At 42.9% G+C, this 23,170-nt stretch overlaps 1 protein-coding gene across 1 annotated transcript in view; it reads left to right on the top strand.

Moving 5' to 3' along the window:
• Window positions 1-23,170, top strand: part of LOC126416924 (uncharacterized) — a 703,183-nt gene that overhangs the window by 670,162 nt on the left and 9,851 nt on the right. The window contains exon 5 of the mRNA XM_050084807.1: window positions 1,450-1,636. Coding sequence (XP_049940764.1) covers window positions 1,450-1,636 — 187 coding nt within the window. The remainder of the gene's footprint in view (window positions 1-1,449; window positions 1,637-23,170) is intronic.

Genomic DNA, 23,170 nt, shown 5'->3' with positions numbered 1-23,170 from the left:
GTATTCAAGCAGTGGGCGAACAAGCGTACTGTAACCTACTTCCTTTGTTTTCGGATTGCATTTCCTTAGGATTCTTCCAATGAATCTCAGTCTGGCATCTGCTTTACCGACGATCAACATAATATGGTCATTCCATTTAAATCACTCCTAATGCGTACTCCCAAATAATTTATGGAATTAACTGCTTCCAGTTGCTGACCTGCTATATTGTAGCTAAATGATAAGGGATCTTTCTTTCGATGTATTCGCAGCACATTACACTTGTCTATATTGAGATTCGATTGCCATTCCCTGCACCATGCGTCAATTCGTTGCAGGTACTCCTGCATTTCAGTACAATTTTCCATTGTTACAACCTCTCGATATGCTACAGCATCATCCGCGAAAAGCCTCAGTGAACTTCCGATGTTATCCACAAGGTCATTTATGTATATTGTGAACAGCAACGGTTCTACGACACTCCCCTGCGGCACGCCTGAAATCACTTCGGAAGACTGTTATGTAGGAACTCTTCAATCCAATCACACAATTGGTCTGATAGTCCATATGCTCTTACTTTGTTCATTAAACGATTGTGTGGAACTCTATCAAACGCCTTGCGGAAGTCAAGAAACACAGCATCTACCTGGGAACCCGTGTCTATAGCCCTCTGCGTCTCGTGGACGAATAGCGCGAGCTGGGTTTCACATGATCGTCTTTTCCGAAACCCATGCTGATTCCTACAGAGTAGATTTCTAGTCTCCAGAAAAGTCATTATACTCGAACATTATACGTGTCCCAAAATTTTACAACTGATCGACATTAGAGATATAGGTTTATAGTACTGCACATCTGTTCGACGTCCCTTCTTGAAAACGGGGATCACCTGTGCCCTTTTCCAATCCTTTGGAACGCTACGCTCTTCTAGAGACCTACGGTACACGGCTGCAAGAAGGGGGGCAAGTTCTTTCACGTATCTGTGTAAATTCGAACTGGTATCCCATCATGTCCAGCGGCCTTTCCTCTTTTGAGCGATTTTAATTGTTTTTCTATCCCTCTGTCATCTATTTCGATATCTACCACTTTGTCATCTGTGCGACAATCTAGAGAAGGAACTAGAGTGCAGTCTTCCTCTGTGAACAGCTTTGGAAAAAGACATTTAGTGTTTCGGCCTTTAGTCTGCCATCCTCTGTTTCAGTACCTGGAAATTTTGTTTTGATGCACCTACTGCTTTGAGATAAGACCAAAACACAACACAACAAAACACAACAGCTGTCAAGTATCAACTTTTGCTGACTTGATTAACGGGACTCTTCGGTCTGTAAGTAGCGAACAAACAGTGTAGTGGGCCGCTGCCATCCCCACTTCCAGCGGTCTTTCCAGCTAATCTGCAGACTTGCGGCAGGCGCTGTCCCCTCGCCGCATGTGGTATGACGCGACGAGTGTGTGACGCGACATGTTTGTGTTTAGACGCACCAGGGGCGGCACAACGTGTCGCAGGAGCCGGACGGCGAGCAGCAGGCGCTGTTCCGCGCCACCTCGCGCTTCAGCCTCCAGCTGACGCCTCACCACACGGGCCGCCTCGCCCTCACCTGCCTCTCCACCGCACCCGCCGCTCCCGACCAGGACCACCACCAGCTGCAGGAGACTCTCACCGGTACGTAAAAGTGCACCTTTACGTTTTTTGTACATACACTACTGGACATTAAAATTGCTACACCAAGAATAAATGCAGATGATAAACGGGAATTGGGCAAATATATTATACTAGAACTGACATGTGATTACATTTTCACGCAATTTGGGTGCATAGATGGTGAGAAATCAGTACCCAGAACAACCACCTCTGGCCGTAATAACCACCTTGATACGCCTGGGCATTGAGTCAAACAGAGCTTGGATAGTGTGTACAAGTACAGCTGCCCATGCAGCTTCAACACGATACCACAGTTCATCAAGAGTAGTGACTGGCGTATTGTGACGAGCCAGTTCCTCGGTCACCATTGACCAGACTTTTCAATTCGTGAGAGATCTGGAGAATGTGCTAGCCAGGGCAGCGGTCGAACATTTTCTGTATCAAGAAAGGCCCGTACAGGACCTGCAACATGCGGTCGTGCATTATCTTGCTGAAATGTAGGGTTTCGCGGGGATTGAATGAGGGTGAGGCCACGGGTCGTAACACACCTGAAATGTTACGTCCACTGTTCAAAGTGCCGGCAATGCGAACAAGAGGTGACCGAGACGTGTAACCAATGGCACCCCATACCATCACGTCGGGTGGTACGCCAGTATGGCGATGACGAATACACGATTCTAATGTGCGTTTACCGCTATGTCGTGAAACACGAATGCGACCATCATGATGCTGTAAACAGAACCTGGATTCATTCGAAAAAATGACGTTTTGCCATTCGTGCAGCCAGGTTCGTCGTTGAGTACACCATCGCAGTTGCTCCTGCCTGTGATGCATCGTCAAGGGTAACCCCAGCCGTGGTCTCCGAGCTGATAGTCCATGTTGCTGCAAACGTCGTCGAACTGTTCGTGCAGATGGTTGTTGTCTTGCAAAAGTCCCCACCTGTTGACTCAAGGATCGAGACGTGGCTGCACGATCCGTTACAGCCATGCGGATAATATGCCGGTCATCTCGACTGCTAGTGATACGAGGCCGTTGGGATCCACCACGGCGTTCCGTATTACCCTCCTGAACCCACTGATTCCATATTCTGCTAACAGTCATTGGATCTCCACCAAGGTGAGCAGCAATGTCACGATACGATAAACCGCAATCGCGATAGGCTATAATCCGACCTTTATCAAAGTCGGAAACGTGATGGTACACATTTCTCCTCCTTACACGAGGCATCACAACAACGTTTCACCAGGCAACGCCGGTCAACTTCTGTTTGTGCATGAGATACCGGTTCGAAACTTTCCTCATGTCAGCACGTTGTAGGTGTCGCCACCGGCGGCAACCTTGTGTGAATGCTCTGAAAAGCTAATCATTTGCATATCACAGCATCTTGTTCCTGTCGGTCAAATTTCGCGTCTGTAGCACGTCATCTTCGTGGCGTAACAATTTTAATGGCCAGTAGTGTATCTGTTACCTTTTATGAGTGACATTACGAGACGCAAAGTTTGTTTTGATGCGGATGATCGCTACATCATGCAACGCAGAACTGACCACTAGATCTCACCAGAGGCGTGACCCGCCACTATAAAAGAGGGTTTGGGAGTATTGTGTTCTCAGTAGAGAAGCAGTAACTGGTCATATATTGACAATATAATGGCTTGTATATTGTTCAGTCCGCCCCGGTAGCTGAGTGGTCAGCGCGGCGGTCTGTCACGCCAATGGGCCCGGATTCGATTCACGTGTGGGTCGGAGATTTTCTCTGCTCATGGACTGGGTGTTGCGTTGTCCTCATTATCATTTCATCATCATTAGTGGGAGAAAACGGGAAACGACCACTGAAATGCCTTCCTTAGACCGACATGCGGTGGGCCTCTCGGACGAGGCTTCCACCAACACCCGACCTGCCGTAAGGCAGAACACAGGTTAAGTTATATTGTTAAGCTCCGGGGTGTTGGAAGCCGGCAAGGATTACAGAGTGGGGGATCCTCCGACTTCTACGTTATGTGACAAGACCTGAACGTCCAGTACCATACGACCTACGCGTTATTCCACCATCCTTCAACCACGTACCATAAGTGCTCACGACAGTAGCATGCAAACAACCGACCAGCTTCGCCGCTTCAGAGATTCTCCTCTACAGCCACAGCACCACGGGAATGTGACCTTTGTCAAAACCGCTTATATCAGTTGATTTCCGCGTTTGCGGCCGGTGTCTTCGCTATATTGACTGCCTATTAATCTCACTTCCGCTTACATTCTTTCCTTACGGCGTCAAGTGCCAGCAACACCACCAGGAGGCATTCATCCTCGCGGTGGCCAGAGTTCATAATGTTTTGGCTCATCAGTGTAAGCTCTATCACAAAAATTAAACGTTCCCGGACTCAAGTACACGTAACACATTTTATTCCATAATTTTATCTTGGAACTCTTCCATTTGGTCCGTGTTTGCATAGAAAAACAGTAATATCAGAAATTGAGTCCGCCTTGATACGAAACACCTTGTTGTACGTTTATTTCTTTATTCTCCCAAACTAGTTTCGGCGACAAAGATCACCATCATCAGTGTGTTTTATTAAATCTTATTTACTGTATGTTACAGCACGTTTTAAGCAATTATTGTTGCTGCTTGTGACATATTTTCTGTGCGCTGTTTTTCTGTTGCCGTTTTTTACTTAGCAAACATCATGTCATATTCGTTGGATGGTATGTAGCTGCTTTTATACACAGAAAAACAAAACTTTCGCATTTTGTTTCTGATCCAGAATATTACGCCATCTTGCTGTTCGTGAACAGCAAGATGGCGTAATGTTCTGGATCAGAAACATAACATGATGTTCACTAAGTAAAAAACGGCAACAGAAGAAAGCCCACAGAAAATCTGTCGCAAAGAGCGACTATAATTGCTTGAAACATGCTGTAACATACAATAAATAAGATTAAAAAAGCCACTGATGATGGTGATATTTGTCGCCGAAACTAATTTGGGAGAATAAAGAAATAAACGTATAACAAGGTGTTTTCCATCAAAGCGGACTCAATTTCTGATACCACATTTTATTCCTTAATGTGTGAGGAATGTTTGTTGAACGTCTGGCCATACCTTTTTTCTACACCATATATTATTAATTAATATTAGAATTGACACTAGCTAAATTGGGGTAGCATGTGAAAGACACAAAGAGGCCAGTATATTATTTTTCTAATAATGTATTGCTATTATTGTTATTTTTAATAGTGTTGTTCTTGGAAAATTTGCACAGATTTATATCGCTATAAATAATTATTTTAACACTACAAAAAGTCATAAAACGGAAATGTGGAAATAAATAATAACAGCAACGCAATAACGAGGTTCACGGTGTCCTAAAAATGCTTCTGAAAAACCAGTGACGACACACAATTTTAGCCCTGTTAGTAAGGACGCTTCTGTACCAGCCCAAATCTCAAATAACGACGTTGTGCCATATCTTAGAAATATTTAAAAGAAAAATAAGTGAAGTATATATAATCTAATACAAACCGACGACACACCTCCAAGCAACTATGCTAATAGGACGGAGATCACTAATTGTGATGTACATGCAGAGAAAAATAAATAACAACGATTTCAGAAAAATTGTATAATTTATTCAAAAGAAAGACCTTCACGAATTTAGCAAGTCAGTAATACGTTAGTCCACCTCTTGTCTTTATGCAAGCTGTTCTTCGGCGTGGTATTACTTGATAGAGTTGAATGTTCTCCAGAAGGATATCGTGCTAAATTCTATACAATTGCAGCGTTTGATCTTCAAATCTGAAGGGCCCTCTCCATAATGCCCCAAACGTCTCAATTGGACTGGGAACTGGAAACCTTGCTGGCCAAGGTAGAGCTTGGCAAGCACAAAGACAAGCATAAAAAACTGTCGCGTTGTGAGGACGGCTATTGCCTTGGTAAAGCGTAAGCCCAGAACGGCTTGGCATGTAGGGCAACAAAACGAGGCGTAGTACACAGTCGCCTCGCTGTCGTACTGTAAGGGTGCAGCGGATGACAACGGAGTCCCGCTTCGAAAAGAAACTGCACCCGAGACCACCATTCCAGATAGCCGGGCCGTATGACGGGCAACAATCAAGTTGACAACCCACCGCTGTCCAGGGCGTCTCCAAATGGTTCAAATGGCTCTGAGCACTATGGGACTCAACTGCTGTGGTCATAAGTCCCCTAGAACTTAGAACTACTTAAACCTAACTAACCTAAGGACATCACACACATCCATGCCCGAGGCAGGATTCGAACCTGCGACCGTAGCGGTCGTGCGGTTCCAGACTGTAGCGCCTTTAACCGCTCGGCCACTTCGGCCGGCTGGGCGTCTCCATACACGTCTTCGCTCGTCATATGGACTTATTTCGAAACGGGACTCATCACGGAAGACAATTCTACTCCGATCAACTATATTACAGGCCAAAGAAGTGTCTGGAGACCTTCCAGCCAATAGTGGGACGTGACTATCGCCCGCTATATGGCACGACGGCAGCTTGATGGTCTGAGGGGCCACTTCATTTCCTGGCAGGACCCTTTGGTTGTCGTCTTCGCCTCCATGCCTCCCTAACAGCACAGCGCTATGTCGACAATATTCTGCGCCCCACTTCCTTACCATTCATGACAAGTCATACTAGGCTTACATTTCGGTAAGACAGTGCCTACCCGCACAATGCGAGAGTTTCTACTGGTCTTCGTGCCTGCCAAACCGTACCTTGATCAGTAAGGTTGCAAAGTCTCTCAAAACAATAGAGAACGTTTGGATTATTATAGGCAGGGCCCTCCAACCATCTCGGGATTTTGGCGATCTAAAGCGCCAGTTGGACAGAGTATGGCACGATACCCCTCAGGAGAGCAACCAACAACTCTATCACTCAGTGTCAAGCCGAATAACTGCTTGCGTAATTGCCAGAATTGGCCCAACACGCTATTGACTTGCTCAGTTTGTGAAGCTCTTTCTAAGGAATAAATCATCCAGTTTTTATGAAATTGTAGTCATTTATTTGTCTGTACATGCACATCACACCTACCGATATCAGTCCAATTCGAATAATTCATTCGAGGTTCATCGTCGTAACACAGTGTAGCTAATCAGGTAAAGGCTTAGAAAGATCAGTTTTGCCCGCATCTCGTGGTCGTGCGGTAGCGTTCTCGCTTCCCACGCCCGGGTTCCCGGGTTCGATTCCCGGCGGGGTCAAGGATTTTCTCTGCCTCGTGATGGCTGGGTGTTTTGTGCTGTCCTTAGGTTAGTTAGGTTTAAGTAGTTCTACGTTCTCGGGGACTGATGACCATAGATGTTAAGTCCCATAGTGCTCAGAGCCATTTGAACCATTTGAACCAAAGATCAGTTACCGAGATTTGCACTGGCATTGACCCTATCATGCTGTACCTATGTACACTTCCCATTGAACACTGTACAGGGAAATTGTAGACCCCTCTTACCACAATTTTTGTACCCCGCCTGGATAGGCGGCGCGTGGTTCTGCTCCTGTGAACTGCTTCTGTAATGCAGGCCGAGAGTGAAGGAAGCGAGTAGGAGCAGGAGAGGTGAAGCACTTCGGTACTTAAGGTAACTTAAACAGTTGTAATTAAGTCAAAAACACAAGTAACTATCAAATGCATACATAACTTTGGCTAGTATGAGCACGTAAGTGCGAAGCCGTAGTCCATGTCTAATCTTGTGAAGTTAGGATGACTTTTCTGTATAATCTCAAAACTAACAAATACTCGTTGGTGTCCAAACTTTAACTGAACGCAACTAATACAAAGTCTAAATAGCAAGCTAGCCTACTCGGCAGTAGAAACGATATTTCGAGGCCGTCTGCTCTTGATGAAATGGCACAGAAATCAGGATGGCACTCGCTGAGCTCCACAGCGTCGGCCAGGGGCCGCTGTGGTCGGCACAGTGAGTCTTCTCTCGTAGTGCCAACTTACGAGATCGTGCACCTACGTTGTGTCATCGTAACTATCTACCCCACAACAATAATTACTACATCAATAGTGGAAATTCGTGTGCTGTTACTATGTGGAAACTGACTTACATGATAATTTACATGCAGTAACGGTACAAGGACATGTTCCCGAATGGGATTTTCATTCTGCAGCGGAGTGTGCGCTGATATGAAACTTCCTGGCAGATTAAAACTGTTTGCCCGACCGAGACTCGAACTCGGGACCTTTGCCTTTCGCGGGAAAGTGCTCTACCAACTGAGCTACCGAAGCACGACTCACGGCCGGTACTCACAGCTTTACTTCTGCCAGTACCTCGTCTCCTACCTTCCAAACTGTGAGTACCGGGCGTGAGTCGTGCTTCGGTAGCTCAGTTGGTAGAGCACTTGCCCGCGAAAGGCAAAGGTCAGGAGTTCGAGTCTCGGTCGGGCACACAGTTTTAATCTGCCAGGAAGTTTCAAGGACATGTTGCTAGTGTTGCAAATAATCCTGATATAGTTTCCACACTTAACCGTTGTCTTTATGTCGTTCTTCCTGGGACACTCACAACATCGTCCTGCCTTAGCATTATTCTCTTTTGCTATTGTTTATAGACCTGTACCTTGCGATTCTTTCTCCAAACATAAGAAGTGAGTACCTTCAAATTCAGCTGCAGTGAGTGTTTCAGTGTCCTTGCTCTGATCCAAGGAATTATTAAATGTCCATCAAGATTTAGGAGAATCTGCCTTCTTGCAACCAATTTACCTGGTTTCACTAACTGCACACTGTTACATACAGGGTGTAACAAAAATGTGTGGCCAAACTTTCAAGAAACATTTCCTCACACGTACAGGAAGAAAGAAAAGGAAATGGACCGAGAAATGCTTCATTTCTGTATCAGAGCCCAGTTTCTATAATTCTTCAACACATTAATCATGGAAAACGCACAGGAAAAGAAACTATCAGCGGAGTGTGGAACACTTTCTCAAATGAAATGTTCAAAATGCCGTTGTTACCAAGGATCCGTGCATCAAGCCCCAGTCGCACTGAATCGCTGATTCGCTGATGTATCCCTGGAGAATTGCATATTGTGTCACAACCTTCTGCATTACGGGATTTTCTGTTATATTTTCTGTTGTCCGGCTTGAACTCCAAGGCTCATAATGGATATTTACAATTTTAACGTCATGTAATTTATGTGACTTGTTTCTAACTAACATACCCTTACTGGCATCGAAACCAGGTTAAGGTTTTTAGATTAAACTTATGCAACCGGTTGGCTGTAAGTATTATGTTGAAAATTTATTTACGGTTGCTGAAGTCAGCGAAGTTTAAACTTCACAAAGGCTGAACGTCTTGTACAGGCATATCATACACAGATTAAAGTCTAGTGGTTTTAGCCCCAGGGAACATGGAGGTCGAGGAATTGATTCACCTCTATCTCTACATCTGTCACGGAGTCTCTTATTTAGAAGCCTACGAACAGTACACTGAACTGAGGAATAGCTCCATCCTGCATGACGTACGTGTGTTGTCACACTGATAAAGGCACATGTTCTGACATAATAAGTAGAATATTCTCTATGAAAGCATGATTAGTTTTTTCATTGTGTCTGGGCCTAAGTGCATGAGACCCTAACCGAGAGTCACGAACAATGCCAGCCCAAATGTTGACATAAAATCGTTGTTGATGATATGACTGGACAGTATCGTTAGGGTCCTCAACAGCCCATAGCAAGGATTAGGAGTGCGTAGGAAATTGAACTTTGTGGAACACTCTTCGTGATTTCTTTCTTGACACTAAAATTTTTTTCTCCTGCCAATGTTGTTTGTATTATACTACAGAACATTTTCATTCTGTTTGTTAAGTATGACTCACATCTGTAATTTCCTAAGATGTATGTGATTATGAAGAGAAGTAGAAAACAAGCTCTAACATAGAAATAAAACATTTACAGCCCATGGCCACATTATACATTTCACTCCTCTACGCGTGAGGATAGGTTGTTGAAAGTTTCGCCATAAAATTTTGCTACACCATGTATAATAGTGGAGTGGATATTGACTACATTGAGAAGCATGTAAAAGCCCCGAAGAGGCGAGCGTGCGTGTTTCTGGTTATATATATATATATATATATATATATATATATATATATATATATATATATATATATATATATATATATAAGTGCATTTTCGACTCTATGTTTACTGAGACTTTTTTTGAATCTTTTCAACTGTATGCGTTTACGCCATTAATATATATATATAGGGTGTATCATAATTAATGGCGTAAACGCATACAGTTGAAAAGATGCAAAAAAAGTCTGAGTAAACATAGAGTCGAAAATGCATACCTTAAGAGCTACGAGCAATTTTTCATCTTCTACTGCAAACTCTTTGCTTTCCATATTTTGGGAAGTGAGAGTATGGACCAAGCCGCGAGGGATTAGCCGAGCGGTCTGAGACGCTGCAGTCATCGACTGTGCGGCTGATCCCGACGGAGGTTCGAGTCCTCCCTCGAGCATGGGTGTGTGTGTTTGTCCTTAGGATAATTTAGGTTAAGTAGTGTGTAAGCTTAGGGACTGATGACCCTAGCAGTTAAGTCCCATAAGATGTCACACACATTTGAACATAGTATGGACCAAAACAAGAAAAAAATGTCCAGTAAACATGTGCTCTAAAATGCATACCTTAAAAGTTATAAGCATTTGTTCATTAGAGGAGTTATGTTTCAAAGTAGCGAAGACGAAAAAGTGCTCATAGTTCTTAACGTATGTATATACGAGTAGTGTCTGTTCTGGCGGACTATCTCTTATACATGGTTTAGACCTGTTACTGCAGAAGTCTGTCCCAGCCGAGATCCCAAACCGCTACCGTCTCTTAGAAAGATGTAAAAGAAAAATAAATGGGAAATATAGTATCCTCAACTTAGTATTACAGGTTTACTAATTTGATTCTTAACAATTATTTGCCCTAAACACTGAAAAGATGCACTGTAGGCAGTAATACATTTCTCATTAATATATTCCTAAAATCTGACTACCAGCAGGTAGAAGAAGGTGACAGTATTAATTCTTCGAGTTAGAATTTGATAACAAATACAGCTGGGAGGGCCAAACTATACAGCTGCAGAAGCGCTTGAACAAATCTTCATTTGTGATTCAGATGTGGTCAGCCATAGGTGATACAAAAGTAAAGGAGCTATCCTACTTCTCTTACATTCGCTACACAAAATCGTACGAGACTCTTAACTCAAGAAACCAAGATAAATTTTTCCTAGACCAAAAGTTTTTAATACAAATTGTTTACAGTGTCACACAAAGTCCTACAGAGGCCTGTTCAATAACTGGGGATACTAACTACAGCTGCTCGATGTAAAGACTCTCTCAGGAGGAATGGTCAGTACTAACGGATACTACAGGAACGACCATTCGAAGAAAAAAAGTCAAGTAAACATACACCTTAAAACTTATACTTTAAGAGCTATGAGTACTTCTTCATCTTCAATACTGTGAAATAAATCTCCTCTACTGCAAGTTCTTTGCTTTTCAAATTCTGAGATGCGGTAGCATGTACCAAACCAAGAAAATAGGACAGAAAAGATGCACTCTAAAATGATAGTGATGAGTGCTTGTTAATTAGACGATATGTGATTCACAGTAGCGAAAATGAACAAGTGCTCATATGTCTTTAGATATACTATATACTTTAGAGCCGATATTTACTGGACTTTTTTTCTTTTCTTTTCTCCTCCCAAAGTACTGAAAGTAAAAAGCTTGCAGTAGAAGAGATCGTTTCACAGTATCGTAGATGATGAAGTTCTCACACCTCTTAAGGTATCCGTTCCAGAGCCCAAGTTTATTAGACATTTTTGCTTCTAAAATGCTGTGATCCTACATTATTGGCTAGAGACTGTCAGAGAGATATCATGCCATCGCTAGAAGATGTTTTAACAGGGATTACCAGTCAGTAGTTCAAGTACTACTAGCGTTACGAAAGGACATTTTAGGTGGTACGCGCACAAGAAAAAACACATACTGATGTAAGTAAAATCACTCTTAATTTACTTTTTTTAAGTCAAATGATAGCGAGAATTCTGACTGATCAAAATAGGATGCGTATGATGTTAAGAAAAATAAATTTGTCCAATATTTGTTTCGGACTGTGCCCGGGTCATACGAGTGTTCGACTGTATCCGCCCCCTTTCATTAGTTGTCGCTGCCTTCACTGAGAAATTTATGCGGTGTATCAGTGTGTGGCGCTGCAGTACTCAGTACTCAGTGAACGGTTTGTTGTTGTTATTAATGCTTTATTGAGACTTTCGGTAAAAGGCATCGTGACACGAAGAAAGCTTGCGTCTTTAACAGGAGTGTACGTTTTACAGTGAAGTGATTCTTGGCTACTGCAATTGTGAAGGATAATTTTATTTTATGACATACAAATGATAGTGTTTTAAGATAACCATGAAGCCGTTTTTAAGACAGGAAATTCTTACCACGAAGGAAGCAGTTAACAAAACCTAAACCAACCCCTAACCCCAAGTATGATGAAAGCTACTGTAAAAGTTTCGTTAAATATTGTAAATATTATTCTTCTCTTACTAACTGGCTATTTGCATCAGAAGTGGGCTAATTTGCTTTCATATTATTTTCTACAAATGACATTTCTACCATACACACTTGTTGATCGACATGGCACAAAAACCGTATTGTGTGTTGTCAGCACTGAGCAAGATGGTAAAAATTACTCCACCCGTAACATTCCTCACCCCTGCGGCAGTCGCCCTTCCGCACCCCCAATCCTGCTGCCTCCAAGTTCGTCACAAAGTGAACAAGCTAAGGTGGTAGCCCAAAATTTTTCAAAATTTAAAGTAGTACGCAGTGACAAAAAGTCTGGGAACACCTATTTTCGATACTGTTCTTGCATGCCACAAATGTTACGTTTTACGTTGGTATGTAACGTTCCTGAAGTCCTCTCTGTGAAATTTACCTTTTCATATCTTCTGGTAGTGGCTAGCACACTGGACTCGCATTCGGGAGGACGACGGTTCAATCCCGCGTCCAGCCATCCTGATTTAGGTTTTCCGTGATTTCCCTAAATCGCTCCAGGCAAATGCCGGGATGGCTCCTTCGAAAGGGCACGGCCGACTTCCTTCACCGTCCTTCCCTAATCCGCTGAGACCGATGACCTCGCTGTCTTGTCTCCTCCCCTAAAACAACCAACCAACCATATCTTCTGCGCAAGGCAGCAGAATAAAATGTATGACAAAATTACGAGCTATTTTCATATTGTCACTTATAAAAAAGGTGATTTGCTTTTCGAGCAACGATTGAAACGTATACTCCCACATTTGGCTTTCTTTTTTCTTTTTCTTTTTTTTCAAGCAGGGCTCGTTAGCTGGAGTCCAAAATGGTTCAAATGGCTCCAAGCACTATGGGACTTAACATCGGAGGTCATCAGTCCCCTATACTTAGAATTACTTAAGCCTAAATAACCTAAGGACATCACACACATCCATGCTCGAGGCAGGATTCGAACCTACGACCGTAGCAGCAGCGCGGTTCCGGACTGAAGCGCCTAGAACCGCTCGCCCACAGCGGCCGGCGTTAGCTGCAGCACTAAGGCCCTGCAGTATTCTGCTTAAGCTGCTGATAGACGATAATGATCATACGGCGTTATATAGTTTTCGTGTGGAAGGATAAATCCATGCTATATGGGTGTCGGAGGTCTGGGCTATCATTCACCCTCAGCGCTCGGCCCCACGGAGCCTCCCCCTGTGGTGGTGGCGGCGGCAGTCCCAGCGCCACACGTTATAACTGGCCCGGACAACTTCTCGAACTGCAGCTGCTTCCAGCCTGGAAGTTAACCCGAATCGACTGGGCGCGGTTGGGGCCATCTGTCTCGGCCAGGATTAAGGGCGGCGCCTGGCTAATCCGTTAGGACGCCGCGCTGCCAGAAGGCAGTTATGGCCCGCGCAGCTCTGCCAGCCGCACTCCGAATGCTCAGCCGCCGGCAGCGCAGAACTTATGTCCCGGCTGTCGGACTGCTGCAGACGCGCTCGAGGATTTGTTACGAAACATCAAACAACAGAGACTCCGCAGGCATTATACGCTTCTCCCTTTTGAGACCTAACTATCGAGGACGTCTCAGATCTACCATAACAGCCCTTCGTGTACAAAACGAGGCGCCCCAACTCGTTCTCGTGAAATGTATTTTCTAAATATATTGCATACTGAACGCCACCTTCCCTTCAATGTGCATAAACTGAAGCAGACCAAGTCTACCTAAGAAAAACTGTTGGGAAAATGACTCCGATTTTACAATAATTGTTAAAAGCGCTGCCATGAAACCTTGTTACTTATTTCACATTTCTACCATATAAAAATGGTTCAAATGGCTCTGAGCACTAAGGGACTTAACTTCAAAGGGCATCAGTCCCCTAGAACTTAGAACTACTTAAACCTAACTAACCTAAGGACATCACACGTATCCATGTCCGAGGCAGGATTCGAACCTGCGACCGTAGCGGTTGCGCGGTTCCAGACTGTAGCGCCTAGAACCGTTCGGCCACTCCGGACGGCTCTACCATATACACTTGTTAATTGACACTAAGCAAAAACCGTATGTGTTGTCAGAACTAAGGTACATGTCGAAAATTACTCCTCTGGCACCATTCCTCGCACCTTACAATAATTGTAATAATCTGCGTCACTTTGGAAACATCATCAAATAATCACCCTCGTTAGGTAACGAGTTGTACAACGTGCAAAGAAAAGAAGAGAAATCTGTAGGATAACAAATATGCTAGAATTAATCTTAGCTTTCAGAATGAAATTTTCACTCTGCAGTGGACTGTGCGCTGATCTGAAACTTCCTGCCAGATTAAAAGTGTGTGCCGGACTGAGACTCGAACTCGGGACCTTCACCTTTCGCGGGCAAGATCTCTGCAGTATTTTTTTTTTCTTTTTCCATTTGTTCACCATTGTTTGTGATTTCGGTCGTAGCGGACGTCATATGGCATACGTTGTTGATCCTTTCAGTCATTTTTTTTTTTTTTTTTTTTTTTTTTTTTTATTACAGAGAGCAGCCAGCTCTCTGACCGAACAAGCTGAGCTACCGTGCCGGCGACCGTCTCAGCTACCCAACCACGATTCACACCCCGTCCTCACCGCTTTACTTCTACCAATAACTCGTCTCCTACCTTTCAAACTCCACAGAAGCTCTCCTACGAACCTTGCAGAACTTGCACTACTGGAAGAAAGGATATTGAGAAGACATGACTTAGCCTCAGCCTGGGAGGATGTTTCCAGAATGAGATTTTCAGTCTGCAGCGGAGTGTGTGCTGATATGAAACTTCCTGGCAGATTAAAACTGTGTGCCGGATCGAGACTCGAACTCGGGACCTTTGCCTTTCGCAAGCAATTCTGAAGCTGCCAGGAAGGGTCGTGAGTCGTGCTTGGGTAGCTCACATGGTAGTACACTTGCTCGAGAAAGTCAGATGTCCCGAATTCGAGTCACGCTCCGGCGCACAATTTTAGTCTGCCAAGAAGTATTAATCTTAGCTTTGTTGTAAGAACAGTTAGTTTTAATTTATTCAGGAATTTTTTTATTTTAAGTGCGCGAAATTAATGATTTTAGGCAATAAATAGTTTTTGTTCATTATTTTTTACAAAATAACTCCTACCGTAAACAAGGACAACTTTGCCACATTTTTGTTTTCTTCGCTTACTCTGTTGCCTAATAATGGAGAATACGTTTTTGGGACCAGCTTAAAACAGGAGACCCGATCTTTAGTTTCATAATACGCAGACATGTGACAATTTAGTTATGTATTTATAAACAACAAAAAATTGGAAAACACGTTTTGCAAAGGTATCTGACAAACCGGGCAAATTAGCCAGCTCTGTTAAACTCAGTCGAATACATTAAAAATTACAGAAAAAGAAGTTTAAAACATTGAAAACAATTTACACATTAGTATCGAACACTTTAATGCAACGGTGGCGAAAATGAAAATTATACAGAAAGGCACTCACAAAAATTAAAATCTTCAGAGTTTAGAGTGAAAATAAAAGTCTGTTATTTTCAACAGAAAAGGAAAGTTTACTTTTGTTTCCATTGTAGGGAGGATTAATTGTGTACACAGCGTCTATTACACTTAGGGAACCTTTACCTGTCACTTCTGTCTGTCGTGCGAGGATACGCACCTCAAACGCCCATAGAATTGAATAAGTTTACCAGGAAAATGCTTGACAGTTTTTTTTGTCGTGATTTTTACAACAACAAACATTCCAAGTTTTAAAACTTACTGGCAGATTAAAACTGTGTGCCGGACCGAGACTCGAACTCGGAACCTTTGCCTTTCGGGGGCAAGTGCTCTACCAGCTGAGCTACCCAAGCACGACTCACGCCCCGACCTCACAGCTTTACTTCTGCCAGTACCTCGTCTCCTACCTTCCAAACTTTACAGAAGCTCTCCTGCGAACCATGCAGAGCTAGCACTTCTGAAAGAAAGGATACTGCGGAGACTTGACTTAGCCACAGCCTGCGGGATGTTTCTAGAATGAAATTTTCACTCTACAACGGAGTGTGCGCTGATATGAAACTTCCTGGCAGATTAATCTGTAAAGCTTGGAAGGTAGGAGACGAGGTACTGGCAGAAGTAAAGCTGTGAGGACGGGGCGTTAGTCGTGCTTGGGTAGTTCAGTTGGTAGAGCACTTGCCCGCGAAAGGCAAAGGTCCCGAGTTCGAGTCTCGGTCTGGCACACAGTTTTAATCTGCCAGGAAGTTTCATATCAGCGCACTCTCCGCTGCAGAGTGAAAATCTCATTCTGGATTCCAAGTTTTAGTTGTGTAAGCTCCTGGGCGATCTTGGCATTCATTTGACTATGTTCAAGAAGATTGAATTATAATACCTACCTGCTCCCATTTTGGTTCAACGATACGTACAGAGGTCCAAAAATTCTCGATTAGATAAAAAATGTGAATAAGGTACAAAAGAGACAAAACTCTAGATTGGCAAAGTTATTCCATTTTTACCTAGCTTCCGAGTGCGACATGGCCCAATTATATTATTGTACTAAATATATCAGGTAATTTTATTTCTGAAAATGATTCTCAAACATAATTACGTACTGCATTGAAAAAAATATTTAGTTTTACTCACGGTAGAATGAGTACGCAGGTCGACACACTTTTGTCGACGAGTAGAAGGCGTGTGTTCCACAAGCCGAAAGAAAAAGTACTGCCAAAGACTGGGAAACAACGGCTAACATAAAATGTGTGTCAGATCTGTCGTTAACTGTTATCCCATTGCTTTGAAAGCACTGGCCCCTCTGTTGGATGGCTAAAGAACTTGGTAGGGCTACAAATATAATCTTGTTCATAAAGTGACAAAGTTGCCTTGCTTGGCAACGTTGTCTCAGTTTATGGTATGTTTGTTTTAACTCCACCATAACATACGTTAGAAATGCTTTTGGTATTGTGTTACAATCTTTCGCGTATTTTGTGTACCCCAGAGTACTTCGGCAGCTGGCAGTGGCCAACATTAATTCACGTTGTCGGCCAAAGAAAATAACAACACATATGGGAGGTTATAATTATGGCGGAGCTACTCACAGAGCTACAATGTGGGCTTTAAATATCGACGGCCGCGAAAACTAGTAGATATTCTAATGCATTAATGCATTAAATGCAGATGCATTATGCAGAAGCAAATTTTGCTAAAAAGCAGTAGTTCCAATTATGGCCACTAGTGCAAATCTGGCGCTCTGAATGTAAGGAAAATGTATAGAATTGTTTCCATGTGTTATGGATTAGGAAAGAGGATTGGGCAGAAAATGTCAAACAAGTGAGAAAGGTACAGTTTCGATTTCATTACTAACTACCTCTTACACAGTTTGTTCAACACAGGCACCGAAGACATCGCCGAGATGCTGCATCCGTAAAACAACGTGATCAGCAGTTGTTAGCAGCAGTGCGAGTGGAATTGTAGCACCGTGTTGGGCTGGACAGTTCTCATGACACTCACGAGCACTACCACTACTCGGAGCACGTGCTGTATGGTCAGTTGCTGCAACAGCAGCCTCGTCCGTAACTTCCATCGAGTTAGAGAGCCTTCTTCTTCCAGGTGACACGGCGAAGTCACCCGTGTTTTCGAATTTCATTATCATCTTTTTTAAATTATTTAATGATATCGGGCGTCTGTTTGGACCTTACAGCATTCGATACTCTCTCAGTGCAGCGCTGTAACTGCTGCCGTTCACAAAAGACAGTTTCACTAACAGCACACGGCCTCTCTTCTCGATACCTATAGTGTCCAGTCAAGTAACGGGTTGTCAAATGACAGACTAAATGTCCTAAAAACAATATCGCCGGATTCGCACCTGTTGGCCAAAATTAGAACTTTTTTCAGCGTAAATTGGACCTCCATTAGTACCTGCGCTTTAATTATAACCACCCGGTAGTTAAAAACTTCTGTCTCTACTGTAATAACACCTTAAAGGGAAAGAATACCATATACATATGGTGGATGGAAACATACCTACTTAGATGTCTTATTTTGACTTTAATGTTCAATTATGTGGTGACTGTTTTATTCATTTATTTATCTTCTTACATTCCATATTTTATGTAATGTTTAATTTCATATAACTTTTACATTGTGACACTTTGTAACAAATATAGATCTCTACACTTAGGAGGCTCTTTTAATCACTTCTGGCCCCGAAGTATGGCTATTTAAGACATGTGTTGTCCTTTAAACTTAATACATTACACACCGATGGGGTAAGCGAGCTTGACAACTACACTTAGGGATACCAGTTCGGTTCACTAAAGGTCTTCTGGGTCACAGCTCTATAAGATCTGATGAAGCATGTAAAGACAAAATCTGTGAAAATAAAATTAAATGTGACCAAAGCTAACAATAGCCCGACCTGCTAGCCGCGCAGTCTAACCCGCTGCTTCCCGAGTGGGAAGGCGTGCCGGTCCCCGCCATGAATCCGCCCGGAGGATTAGTGTCGAGGTCCGGTGTGCCAGCCAGCCTGTGAATGGTTTTTAAGACGGTTTTCAATCTGCCTTTGTGAATGCTGGCTGGTTCCCCTTATTCCGCCGCAGTTACACTATGTCAGCGATTGCTGCGCAAACACTGTCTCCACGCAAGCGTACACCGTAATTACTCCACTGGGGGCCGAACCGCACAATAACCCTGGGTTCCGTGTAGGGCGGCGATTGGGTGGGTAGACTGCTGTGGCCTGTTTTGGGCTTGTGAACCGCTGAGGACTACGGCGGGACGAAGCCTCTCCGTCGTTTCTAGGTCCCCAGTTCAGTACACAATACACAAGACTGAGAATTCAAATTTTTCTTCTGTTACATCGAGGTTACTGGTCTCCTCCGAAAATCGAAGCGATGTTATTAGTGTGTTTATAATCGGTTAAACTCTTTATTTATTTACTTATTTTGATAGTCATGCACATTCTACGTCTCCCCCCCCCCCCACCCCCACCACCACCACCACCACCAATACAACTTGCGAGAGAAGGGCCCGTCAGCGACCATGTTGCCACTATTCAGCCATTTATTTTTACAAAATAAAATAAAATATTTATAAGGTTAATACACACATGCTGACGTTTATAAAACGGATGATGATGACGTGATGTATCTTGTGATACCTAGTCAGCGTGATTCCTGGAAACCGTTAGTGGAGATTTCTATGTGGGAGATTTTACGGAGAAAATTATTTGGAAAAATATAAGGGATGTCTTTGTGGGACGTAACCGATAGATGAGATTCAAGTGTTGGGATAGGTATGGGATGCCAGAAGAACAAGAGAGGAGTGGTTTGTAACGGTCTTTTGAAATGAGTGGAAGGAGGAAGGAGGGGTAGATCTGGAGGAAGAGTTCACGGTCTCGTGGGTAATGGTATTAGAATTCCATTGGGAAAGTATAGAGACTGCATGGAAATAGAGGGCAGATGGGACATGCTGATATAGCTAAAACGTTTGTGTTGTTTCGTAATTCGAAGGACACTCATGAGAAGCGGAAACGAAACATAGTCAGAACGCAATAGTCTGTATGACTGTGGGTTACATTTTGGTTCTCTTAAGTTGATCCAACTAGATAACAACACCAGACGTGTGAACAGTACCGCACACAAGAATCGATTACGTTATGGTTTTGAGACCAACATCTTTCGTGGAAGATATAAATTTCTATATGATTCTTCCAAGGAATCTCAGTGTCACATCTGCCATCTACCGGCTATTATTTGTCACGAACAAGAGGCACAGTCACTCCCAGAAACATTTCAATATTAAACACAGTGACATATATGTCCATTTTATGGTACCGGACGTTAACCGAGAAACTCCCCGACGATACGAAGCAAAAACCACACAAAATAAGCTTTCTACCGTTACCGCAGTAAATGAAAAGTCAGAAATAGAGAGAAATTAGATGCACTGAATCTACACAGAAACAAAAGCGTAACCTTAGGAGGTGAAAGGAAAAAACTCGACATCCAGAGCCGGAGTTGCAGGGCCTGGTAGTGCAGTCCAGTATTGGATAAGTTTACTGAGACGAAAAAAGTGTTCCAGAAAATGTTATTAAAATTACCAAGCAGCTTTATAAAGAAGCTGTGTATCCACAAGTAAGTTTAATTGTTTGAAACGAGTGTACAAAAAATTATTTCTGCGTAAACGACTACGTCTGGTACGACATAGAGACAGCAGTTTATTTCAGACACTTCCTACTCTAATAGTTGGGTATTCCTCTGTGAACTACAGGGTGTTTCGAAACGAATGACCCGATTTTAGACGGTCATAGTTACGAAACATGGGACGTACCGGCAAGGAAATATGTATTGAAATTTCCTGGCAGATTAAAACTGTGTGCCCGACCGAGACTCGAACTCGGGACCTTTGCCTTTCGCGGGCATGTGCTCTACCGTCTGAGCTACCGAAGCACTTGCCCGCGAAAGGCAAAGGTCCCGAGTTCGAGTCTCGGTCGGGCGCACAGTTTTAATCTGCCAGGAAGTTTCATATCAGCGCACACTCCACTGCAGAGTGAAAATCTCATTCTGGAAATATGTATTGTTTGAATGGACGTGGCCTAGAGTTTTAGAAAATCGCCGTTAAATGTCAGTCGGTGCGTCTTCTCAATTTGCAAAGAGTGGGTCAGTGATTTCGGCCCAGCGTGCTTTCCGTCGGCGTTTTCTCACTGGTCGATCTCGCATCCAAAAACATCCATCGTGGATATAGCCAATCTGAAGAAACAGGATGCTTCTACAAATGTAAGGGTCAACGGCGACCTCACACTTCTGATGACATGGTGGAAAAATTCGGCGAATGTTTGGGCGGAGTCCGCGAAAGACTATTCGCCGCGCAAGCAGAGAATTGTCAATGCCTCATGCGCTGTCTGGCGAGTGTTAAGGCGTAGTTTGGTCTACAAACAATACAGAGCGCGAACTCATCGGGTTGGTGATAAAAGGAAACGGGTTCACTTGCGCAGTGCTAGACACTGCCCTTCGTTCTTGTCTTCCGAGATCGCCAGAGATGACTCCATGCGATTTTTTCTTTGAGGAAATGTGAAGGAAAGTGTGGTCATCTCCCCTTTACTTCATGAGACAGAAGAAGTGAAGAACATAATAACAGTTGTTATAAGCTATGTAAAAATAGATACACTGTGTAAAGTTCACGAGTTTAGCTATCGCCCATATCTTATTCATGCTGCTGCTAGTGGACGCGTAGTGCGTTTGTAATAGCATAGCTAAAAATTCCAGATTTTGTGAGTATTCTGCCAATTCATCCGCGTTTGTAGTGTGGTTCTTTCAATTGAAATCAGATCGTTCTTTTTTAAAACACCTTGTATTTGTAAGAGTGGAGAATCCTTTTGCGTACTTTTCTTTCAGATAATTACAAAATCAGCAATTATTCCGTTAAAACGCATCTTCCGTAGCAGCACATCTACCATCAAGTACGAGGATAATAACAGCTCTGGTACTTGATGTACAGCGATGGGATGGTGTCGTTTAATGGATATCTGATACACATCAGAGGGTAAGCGGCTGTTCACCGCCGAATGCACGGCGCCAGACATTTCAGCGCAGGCGGCTAGGCAGCTACCGCCGTGCTTCCAGCAACATACTTAGTGAACTTGTTATTAAAGGTAAGGGTGCGGAGACAGCGCACATAAGGCTAAGAGCAGAATGTCGTACATGCTACAGAGTTTGCACGGAGTGAGAAGTTTAAGGCGATACTAGGGACGACAAGCTACTCTCTAAAATACACGGCAGAGGATCATGGCGGTAAACAAGCTGCCATCAGCCGATAGCGTGTAGCCCTCTGCAATGCAAGGAGCACGGATACTGGAAAATGGTAGCGCTTACTGCTCATTTTTTACTATTGAAAACCAGGATATCACATTTGGTTCAAATCAAAAGTAATACCATAACCGTATTAAATCTGAAACAAAGTTGTGTGGAAGTCTGTGGTGTTTTCAGTGGAGATTTGCTGATGGATTCTGATAGGAAAAATGATCTGTAAACCTTATTTAACTTTATTTACATCATACAATTTGGTCTCAGTAATTAACTTTCCAGCAATGGTCGACAGAGCCAGCAGGACTGTAATTGATAATCTTTTCTTTGATAAAGCTCAGAGTAAGAAAATAACTGTTTACCCAGTAACAAATGCTGTCTCTGATCACGAAGCACAGTTACAGAGGATAAATGACATAGTGCCTTACAGTATGGATACTCTTCAGTGGAAATGAGTTAGAATAATTAATGTCTCCAGGACAAATAGTTTTAAGAATAGTTTGCAGGAGATGACATGGTATGTAATTTATAACGAAGCGAATGTTAACATAAAATTTTATCTATTCCATGATGAATTCATCTCGTTATTTGATAATATCTTTCCGTATACGCTAATGTGAGAGGACACTAAACAGCCATGTAAAAAACCATGAATTCAAGTATCTTGTGAAAGGAAAATGGAAATGTATCTTTTGGCAAGAACAAATACGGACCCTGCAGTAGTTGTACACTACAAAAACTACTCAAAATTACTAAGAAAGATTTCTAAAAAATCAAAGAACATATATATGATGTTAGAAATATGTTCTTCCAACAACAGACAAGACTGTATGGAATGCAGTAAAATGAGAGACAGGACAACCATCCACAGAACAAGATACTGTCACTATTGAACTGAATGAAACGGCTGTGAATGATGAGTCAAAGGTAGCAAATGCATTTAATAATCATTTCGTAAATATAGTAGAAAGCTTGGGACAAACAGTTCAAGAACAAAATCACAGCAGTATGTTGAAAATGTAACTTTCATGAAATTTAGTCATATGAATGTATCACCAACTTCTCCTTCTGCAGTTAAGAAAATCATACGTTCTCTCAAAATAAAAGATCGTCTGGTTCTGATGGTGTTTCCAACAAAGTACTAAAATCTTGTTCCCATGTACTGTGATAAGACCAGGCTTATCTGAAATACGTAACGCGTAGCTAACTCAAGGTATTTTTCCAGAGAGACTGAAATATGCTGTTGTCAAATCTATTTTTAAGAAAGGTGAAAAATACGATACCATTAATTAA

Source organism: Schistocerca serialis, chromosome 8, assembly GCF_023864345.2.
Source record: "Schistocerca serialis cubense isolate TAMUIC-IGC-003099 chromosome 8, iqSchSeri2.2, whole genome shotgun sequence".
Lineage (NCBI taxonomy): Eukaryota > Metazoa > Arthropoda > Insecta > Orthoptera > Acrididae > Schistocerca > Schistocerca serialis.
This window is presented reverse-complemented; position numbering and strand designations above follow the sequence as displayed.